This window comes from Anomaloglossus baeobatrachus, chromosome 1, assembly GCF_048569485.1.
Source record: "Anomaloglossus baeobatrachus isolate aAnoBae1 chromosome 1, aAnoBae1.hap1, whole genome shotgun sequence".
Taxonomy (NCBI): Eukaryota; Metazoa; Chordata; class Amphibia; order Anura; family Aromobatidae; genus Anomaloglossus; species Anomaloglossus baeobatrachus.
In genome coordinates, this window is record NC_134353.1 from 647909560 (window position 1) to 647919704 (window position 10145).

Below are 10145 nucleotides of genomic sequence, written 5' to 3' on the forward strand. Positions count from 1 at the left end.
AACACCGGCGGCTGCTTCTCTGTCTTCCGTCCTCCTCCGCGGCTCTCTGCAGTCACAGTGACGCTGACAGACGGCAGGAGGAGGAGCTACCTCCTCACACTGCCGTGACCTCTGTGCAGCGTCATCGCGTCTCTGCACGCCGGGTCAGGGAGCCGACACACTTCACTGAACCAGGAAGTGCGGCGCGGAGGTATGGAGATTCATTTGTGCTAGTGTCTTAAAGAGACACTAGCACAAATTAATACAGGGAACCGGATCGCCAGCGCTGTTTCTTGCCGGTTCTGGGAACCGGCTGCTATTTTAACAACCGGTTCTCCAAAACCGGACAGAACCGGCTGAATCCCACCCCTGGTTATAACCATAATCTTGTAATGCTTGTATCCTGATGAAGAGGCTGGATAGCCTTGAAACGCATAGATCATAAACCATACGGAATATATTTTGGAATTTCCAACTTTTTATCCAGTTCAATGGTCGTGCAGAGAAGCCACATACGACTCCATATCAGATTGTCTTTCTCTGTGGCATCATCCTTGGGTCTGCAGCAGCCTGTGTAAACCCTCAATTGTTGGGTACCACACAACTAGATAAGATGAGGGGACACCCTTCATTTTTTTTTTTATTTCTGCACCATCAGAAAAAAACCCTATTGCGCTCTTTCTGCCGCAGAGCTCTAGATGGTGTCTGATAAAGTGGCTAGTCACTCTATAAAAAAGTGGTGACTGCAAAGATCTGAGCACCTTCTCCTCTTACACTGTAATCTGTGTATATGGGGGCTAACACCACAGTTCCGTCTGCAGTTGCCATAATTACAAAGCTTTTAGACCACATTTCAGCATAATATATTGTATGTTATCTGAAGCATAGTCAGTACTTGGCATTAATAGGTAGAACTATAACATGCCATTTGAAGCGTTAGGTGTTTATCAATGTTCTTACTGAACTGTTCTTTTCTTTTCAGATGGATTTCTGAAATTTGCTATAAGCCATCCATGTTATCGCCATCTCTTTTTGTTCTATCTGCGCCCTCCAGCATCAGCACGTAGGAAGCCATCACGTGTCCTGCAGAATGGGGACTGTGCCAGGAAGAATAATCCTGAGGACAGACCCAAGGCAGACTGACATATTAAGGGTTGGGGGTTTTATCTGGGGGTTGGGGAGTTGGGGAGGGTTTTACTCCAAAGGTTTCTTGGTGAGGGAGGGATTTTATGGTAATTTTATGGTTGCTGTAAGCATGTCCAGCTACTCTATCATCAGAAGATGGAGAACATGCAATAAAATGTGCTTAATTGCATAGTGGGAAAAATATTCCCATGAATTTCCATTAAATCATTTAGCTGATAGCTGGGTGCAAGAATTTAATGGGAAGTGTAGTGAGCATAGTAACCAGGAACATGGAGAGAGGCATGCACTGAAATTGCGCAGAACTTGAAAGAAGCTATGCTGAAGGAGCAATATTCTGCATGTTTGTACCCTGGAAAGGTGCGGGTGCAGATTGGGTGTGACCTTTGCACCCCAAATATCTCAGCTCTCAGGGAAATAGCCTCCCTTCCCCCAAAGAATTTTAAATTTTTACCTTTATTTCAACATTTTATCTCTATTGGTCCCCATGTATTACTGCTATTGTCATGTTTCTGAATGATATAATTATTTTTCATAAAAAAGTCTGTGTATTGTGGTTATTGCGTATAAGCACAATGTTCTATAGCATGAAGACTGGCAGCCTGGGACGAATGGAAATTTGTTGTGGTGAGACAGTAATTCATCACTTACAAAGGAAAGTTTGATTAATGTAACGGTGTGCGACGCATGTATGAACATTTTTGTGTGTTTTTAACAAAAAAAAAAGTTGTTGACCGATCAATAAAGATCTGGTTCCATGAGAACATTGACCCTATTACCTGAATAATGACCGTTCAAGGGATCTGCACATCAACACTTTATGGTTGTAGACAATTTTTTGTTTTTGTATTTTTATTTTTTGCTGTTTTTTGTTTTTGTTTTTTTTTTATTATCCAGAACTTTATTTTTGCACAGACATAGACTTATAAGGGCTTATTTTTAAGGAACAGATTGTAGTTTTGAATGACAAAATTCAGTTCACTATATAAAGGTAGACAAAATGAAAAAATAAATAATTCCAAGTGCTGTGAAGTGTTGAGGGGAAAAACAACAACAAAAAAACCTCTATTTTGTTGTTTGTTTGTTTTTTAAACACTGTTCCTTGTGCAGTAAAAATAACCTGGAAACCCGATTGCCCAGGTTAGTATGATTATGTGAGTACCACCATTTTCTGAGACCTGTAACTTCATCTTTTTTTTTTTTTTTAATTTTTTTTATTTTTTTAGTTTTTATTTCTTTTGTTTAACAAGTTTTAGAACAGACATACAAATAAACTAATATAAATGAAGGAAGATGACCCAACTAAAATGAAATGCCTATGGGTTTGTCATGTAAAGACATCTCTGCACACAAAAAAGTAGAAAAGGTCACTTTCACACTGCGTTCCTCTCCCCGTTCAGTGGTCCTGTCGGGGCTTCCATCCGAACCCCCTGCAAAACGGAATTCGGACGCATGCACCAACTGGGCTACTGACTAGAATGGTACAGACTCAGTCACCATGTGCTGTGTCGTGAACCATTTTCGGGGGTATACACTTAATTACTTAGACCCCCGAAAATGGTGCACGATAGTACACACACTGATTCAATTTGCACCATTATAGTAAGTGGACCCCATTGGCACATACGTTCAAATCCCTTTTTGCGAGGGATTTGGATGGAAGCCTCAACTGGACACTGAACTGGGAGAGGAATGCAATGTGAAAGCGGCCTAACATCAATGCGAATCATGCAATATTTTTAAAGAGAACCAGGCTAAGTCTATGTGCGCACGCTGCGGATTTACCGTGGATTTGCCGCAGAATATGTGTCTAACATTTCTGCAGTCATTCCCCAGCAAAACCTATGGGTATGAAAAACTAAAATGGTGTGCGCACACTGCGGTTTTTTTATACCTGCGGATTTACCAGTGGAATTTCCGCTGTGGAATTAATGTGCATGTCACTTCTTTTCCAAAGGTACCTGCGGTTTTTGCCATAGATAATGGTAAAAATCCGCAGGGACTAACCTGCGGCAAATCCGCACCAAACCTCAGCAAAACCGCATGCGGATTTTGTGCGTTTTTTTTTTTTTTTTTACCGCAGGTACGGGATTCTTTAAGAGGGTCCGAATTTTCCTTGAGAAAAAGTCAATCTCTAGTGCGCACATGGCCTTAGGCTGAGTTCTCATGTAGTGTAAATATTCATTAGAACGGATCCTGCACAGATCCGTTGACAAAATGTCTGCCACATCCGTTTTATTAACATTGAAGTCTGAAGAATGGATTTCTATTTATCTTCCATCTGAAATGAATCCTGTGAGTAAAAAAAAATGAATCTGTTAAAATGCAAGAAAAACACATGGCTAAATGGTAATTTCTTAACTGATCTGTTCTCCATAGGCTCCAATATTTAAAAAAAAAAAAAGTCAGACATCAGTTATTTAAAGGGAACCTGTCACCTAGAATATGCATTCTGACCTATCAGTAGACGCATGTGTGCCCTAATTACACCTCCCTACCCATCCTTGTGTTGTAAAATTGTGTAATATGAACGTAATAAACGTTTTATTACTTTCATATTTCCTATGTAAATGAGAGCCGCTGGCCACATGGGCGGCGCCTTGCCCTATGGGTGTCTGCATACTTTCCGTGGTATCACGCCCCTGTGGGCGTCATACCATGGAGTAACATGAGCGACGTCCCCGTTGCTCATTCTATTCTGCGTGCATTGCGGCAGGCTTCTTTTCCGGGTGTTCACTCGCCGGCTTCAGACCACGTATGAAACTGACAAGGAGAACCTGGAAGAGAAGCCTGCCGCACTGGTAAGTATAAACGTGCGCAGGATAGAATGAGCGACGGGGACGTTGCTCATGACTGCATGGTATCACGCCCACAGGGGCGTGATACCACGAAAAGTGTGCAGACGTCCATAGGGCAAGGCGCTGCCCATCTGTCCAGCGGCTCTCTAATTTACATAGGAAATATGAAACTAATAAAACGTTTTTTTATTACTTTCATATTTCACAATTTTACAACACAAGGATGGGTAGGGAGGTGTAATTAGGGCACACATGCGTCTGCTGATAAGTCAGAACACATATTCTAGGTGACAGGTTCCCTTTACTAACGGACTAAAAAGTTGTGTTTGTAGACATGTGAACTTCGCCTTAAATAGTCTCAATAAATACCACATGACCACTCCTGAGGGGAAGGGGAGAATGAAAAAATGAGAGAAGAAAAAAAGAGGGGGGGTAAAGGGTAAAAGATGAGGGAGATGGGGAAACTCAAAGATCACATAGAGAAATTACATGTACTAATAACTGCACAAACCTTTTATATTCATCTTATTTTAGAAAAAGAATCCAATATTAGCAAGATCTGACATTTTTTCAGATGTATCTCTCCAGGATGCTGTAAGATTCTCCAGCTTCGTGATCTCCTGGATTTCATGTAGCCAGAGCACAATTGAAAGAAGGGGACATTTTGTATTTGAATCCACAGCCTTGTAGCATTCATCAGATGATGAACCTCTTAGGTATATAAGGGATGTTGCATAATAGGAACAAGGTGTGAGACTTGGGAATAGAGTAGTCAAATTGTGGAGTTAATTCGCCAAACTTCTGTAACATTTTAGGACATTCCCAAATAATGTGTAAAAGCATGCCTCGTTTTCCTTCACATCTCTCACATAAAGGTGATACACTTGGCATAAGACTGCAGCTTGGAGGGCAACCTTTACCACCTACAAATATGCTTAAAACCAGTCTTTTTGTACTCTGCTAGCTATTGTTGATTTGTTAGTAAAAGTGTATAAGGCTATGTGCGAACGCTGCGGATTTGCTGCAGAAAATGTGCCTAACATTTCTGGAGTCACTCCCCAGCAAAACTTATGGGTATAAAAAAAATGCTGCGTGCGCACTGCGTTTTTTTTTACCTGCGGATTTACCCGCGGATTTTCCACTGTGGAATTAATGTGCATGTCACTTCTTTTCTGCAGGTACCTGTGGTTTTTGCCATAGATGATGGTAAAAATCTGCAGGGACCAACCTGTGGAAAAACCGTGGCAAATCCGCACCAAACCGTGGCAAAACCGCATGCGGATTTTGTTGCAGTTTTGGTGTTTTGGTTTTTTTTACCGCAAGTGTGGGATTTTTTCAGAGGGTCCAGTATATCCTTAAGAAAAAGACATTTTCAAGTGCGCACATGGCCTAAGCCAGATTTCTGTTCAGAAGAGAACGTACGCTGTACATCTATTTCCCACTCAAGAATGTAGTTGGGATCATGAGACTAGGAGGGACACCATAGCAGACTATATGGGCCTCTAATGGGGTCTCTCCTCCCAACCAGTGGGTGGTAAGGAAATATAGTTCTATCAAGACCCACAGCTTATGTTCTCTAAGTCTGCACCAGTCAACAATACATAGAGGATGTGAGTCATGGTAATAACATAGGAATCTGGTAAATCTACAAGCATCTCTCACTCTTAGGACATAATAGGATGTTATGGGCTATCCTTGCCTGAATGAAATACATTTGCATCTTTGGTAAGGATTTGAAAAATGGACTAAGAACATGAAAGAGAAGAGCTTGAAATAGGTATAGAATGCTGGAGAGAATATTAATTTTAAATTGAGCACATCTCCGTGCTAAGTAAGTGAACCCGTTGGGCAGGGTCTACGTCATTTTTATATGCTGGAGGAATGGAAAGTATTTTAATTGATAAAGGCTGGCAAGTTCTTTTAAAGAAATCTTTCGCTCTGTCTAAAGAAAAAGTCTGACAGATCTGAGCCTTGAGAACATGAGAGAAAGATATTAATGGCCTCTGATTTCTGGTAATTTATTTTAAAATTGGATAACACCCAGTATGTCCGAGGTTCAGACCGTAGTTTGGAAATGGATATCCTGGGTGAGGATACGAAGAACAGGAGGTCATCTGCATAAGCAGCTAGCTTATATGAGGGTCTAGCTAGAGCTATACTTTTCGTGTTTTGGTTATTTCGTATGTGGCACAGCACATTTTCTATAGGTAATACTGTTATGAAATATTGAGAGATCAAACCATTGGCCTTCACGGCTGCGGATGGAGCGGAATAAAGGTTTTTTATTCACAATCACATGTTTTTACCCAGCCCAATGAACTAATGTTCCAAAGATTGTATTAGCTTACCTGATCAAAGACATCCATTACTGTTTATAGTACCATCAGAGAAGGTGTGTGGGGGCTGGTGATTTTATTAACGGTTGTGGGGTAGATGCTATGTTTTGATCACTTATTGCATTTTTTTTTCTTATTGCGGTAAGCAACAAAAACCTGCAAATCTGGTTTCTTGACATTTAACAATCGACTTGATTTTATTTTATTTTTTGCTAGTTTGGTACATTGGACATTTCTGAACACAGCGATACAAAATGTATATTTTATTACATTTTTTACAAGCTGTTGTTTATTACTAACTGGGAATATATATATATATATATATATATATATATATATATATATATATATATATATATATATATATATATATATATATATATATAAAAATAAAATTATATATATATATATATATATATATATATTTTATTTATTTATTTTTAAAGCTTTTTTTTCTTTCTGTTTTTGTTATTGTCTCCCTAGTGAAAATAGCAGTTTATGATATGCAGCCACAGGCTAGTCATCACAGAAGAGATCACATGACAAGCGTGAGGGTCTTCATACAACTCCTGTCATGGCAGCCCATTGTTTTCCTACGCTCACGTTGCAGAGAAACAGTGGGCGCCTGAACTAATGTTTAGGGTGAATTAAAATGCTGAATCACTGCTGTCAGTGAATCGCTACTGTTAGAAGCAAGTGCCAGCTATAGCTGGCATCTGCCCTGTGTACAGCAGACTTTGCTTCTTAGCCTGCTCCAAAGTCCTTTCAACGTTCCATGACCTATATATCCATCATGGTGTGCAAAGATGTTAATATTACTAACTAATCAATAAACTCTTCTCTGCTGTGCATGAATAAGAATATTTTTCATGCTAGAGTTAAGCCGTTTACACATATACAGAATTTGCTCTAGACTCACTTTATAATGCAATTTTAGCTTTTGACCAAAACATATTCAAGAAAGTTATAAAAGCAATAAGGGCTAAGGTGCAAACTCTCAGCTTTAGTCCTCGGTTCCACTTGAGTTTTGCATGGACGAGTGCAATCTGATAAAACATCGCACTGCACTCGCACCAGTGCAAAACTATGGGGTAGTGTCCCTCTGTGATTGATTTCACATGCCATATCGGCCGGAGAAATGAATCGCATCACAATTCTTGGCTCACGTACCCCCATACAAGTCTATGGGAGCTTGTGAAACATCGCACTGCACTCGCATGTCATCCAACTGCAGTGCGATATACGCAGAGACAGGTAGCGGAGGAGATAGGGGGAAAAAGTGCTACCTCCCTCTTCTCCGCAGCTGTGATACGATAACAAGATCGCATCACAGTCGCATGACCCACGGCTGATGCTCACAGCAGAGGGTCATTAGCATATCTCTTCCGATGCTCTTACATGGGAAGTTATGCGCAAGTGGAAACGTACCCTTAATTTGAGTATTCACATCGTAAAGCCCCATTCACACGTCTGGGAAAAACCACGCAAGTTTTTCACGGACGTGTCAAAGGTGCGTATTGTCCTCCGTGTGCCGTTTTTATGGCACAACGTGTGTTCTCTGTGATAACACACGGAGAACTGGAACATTCTGCTCACCGGTCCCTGGCGTTGCTGTCCATGGTGCTGATCTTCGGTCTCCGGTCCTGCCGACTCCCCGCTGCTGCTGCTTCCGACCAGCAGTGGAGTGAATATTCAATGAGCGGGGGTTGTAGGTAAGTGACAGCAGCAGCAGAGACAGCAGTGCTGGAGAAGGTGAGTATAGAATTTAGTTTTTTTTCTTCTTACAAACACGAGTGTTTTTTCCAGTGTGTGTCACACGGATCACATCTGTGCGGGCCGTGTGACACCCGTGATACCGGAGAAAAACCTGACATGTCTACGTGTGGAGCACAAAGGCATACGTATGTTCCACACATACACACGGTCCATAGCAAAACATGCACGTGTGCAGACCCATTGATTTTAATAGGTCTACGTGTGCCCGTTTCTCCGGCACATGAGGAAACTGACTAAACACGTACCGGAAACAAGGACGTGTGAAGGAGGCCTAATTTAGAGTAAGGGTTTAGGAATTACAGCTCTTTAGTAATGTGAAGGCATTAATTAACCAAAGCCAGCACTAATAAATCTTTTCCGACCAACCTAATTTCCTTCTATAACAAAGTTCTATGGTTGCACCAGTAGAATGCCATGGATATAGTATACCTGGACTTCAGTAAGGCATTCGCTAAAGTATCACATAACATCCTCATTGGAAAAATGATCAAGTACGGAATCGACAAAAAATCAGATGGATTAAAAACTGGCTTAATGATCGTGCACAACAAGTAATACTAAATGGCTATACATTGAATTGGAGAAAAGTTAAAAGCAGGGTGCCGCAAGGCTCTGTCCTGGGCCCATTGTGGTTTAATATCTTTATAATTGATCTAGACAATGGAATTATTGGGGAACTCATAAACTTTGCAGGTGACACTGAGGTAGGAGGGGTAGTCAACACTAGAGAGGAAAGAGCGTATTCAAAAGGATCTAGACATACTCGAACACTGGCCTGAGGAGAACAGAATGGTGTGTAACAGGGACAAATGCAAAGTCCTACATCTGGATAAAAGAAATGTAATAAGCATATATAGTATGGGCGGAATAGAACTAGGGGATAACACTGGGGGAAAAAGAATTGGGCATAGTCGTAGATCCCAGAATCAACATGAGCCAACAGTGTGGTGCTGCAGCTAAAAAAGACAACAACATTAAGGGTGGAAACACATCTATGCGAGTAAAATCGGTCCGACTGGGCTGAAAAAAACTCGGCTGATTTTAGTTCACGTTAGGCCCGAGTGCAACGCAAGTGCGATGCTTTTTCTGAATAAATTAATGATTTTACTAGCGTGTGTAACGCGTATTTTTTACTATGTCATCTGCCATTCAGCTCTGCTACATGGCCGCTGACTATACAGGTGCTAGAGGTGGGGAGACAGAAGGCGCAAATAGGGTCTTACCCGGTATGACTTGGGATGACAGAAATAAGAGTACACTCACCTGATCTGGTTGTGCCAGTCACAACTCCTGAAATCGCATGTGAGTGTCAGCTTGGTTTAAAAGCAGCGGCCCCGTGACTTGCAAAATGTCAAATATATAGGAATAGGAAAACGGGTTTTAGCCGCGCTGAAAAACCACTGGAGCAGGAATAATGAAGAAGTTTCTTTTTATTACAGCATTTCCTACGCGTTTCAGAGACAAGGACCGTCTCCTTCCTCAGGGAAAAAAGAAAACTTTTTTTTTTCTTTTTTCCCTGAGGAAGGAGACGGTCCTTGTCTCTGAAACGCGTAGGAAATGCTGTAATAAAAAGAAACTTCTTCATTATTCCTGCTCCAGTGGTTTTTCAGCGCGGCTAAAACCCGTTTTCCTATTCCTATATATTTGACATGGCCACTGACAGCAGACACAGACAGCCATGTAGCAGAGCTGAATGGCAGATGACAGCAGACACAGACAGCCGCACGATCAGAATGAACTCGGGTGAACTTCACCCGACTTAATTGTCATGCTGCGGCTCTGTCTGTGCCGCGTCCTGATTAGCGGTCACCTGTGAAGGATTCACCAGTGACCGCTAATCCCCCGGAGTGACTGAAGTTAGCAGCCCTCTCTCATACTCACCGTTCCCCGATCCCCGGCGCGGCGCTGCACGGCATTCACACTGCTGCGGCGGCTTTTACTATGTTTAATGAGCGGCCGGCTTTTTCAAAAATCTCGTATTCCCTGCTTTCCCCGCCCACAGGCGCCTATGATTGGTTGGAGTGAGACGAGCCCCCACGCTGAGTGACAGGTGTCTCACTGCACCCAATTACAGCGGCTGGTGGGCGGGTCTATACTGTGCAGTGAAATAAAT

At 41.8% G+C, this 10145-nt stretch overlaps 1 protein-coding gene across 1 annotated transcript in view; it reads left to right on the forward strand.

The window, feature by feature from the left end:
* LPCAT4 (lysophosphatidylcholine acyltransferase 4) overlaps nucleotides 1-1675 on the forward strand; it is a 57124-nt gene extending 55449 nt beyond the window's left edge. Inside the window, exon 14 of the mRNA XM_075319788.1 lies at nucleotides 962-1675. Within this exon, the coding sequence (XP_075175903.1) occupies nucleotides 962-1122 (161 nt within the window). The 3' untranslated portion in view covers nucleotides 1123-1675. The remainder of the gene's footprint in view (nucleotides 1-961) is intronic.
* The last annotated feature ends 8470 nt before the right edge of the window (nucleotides 1676-10145 follow it).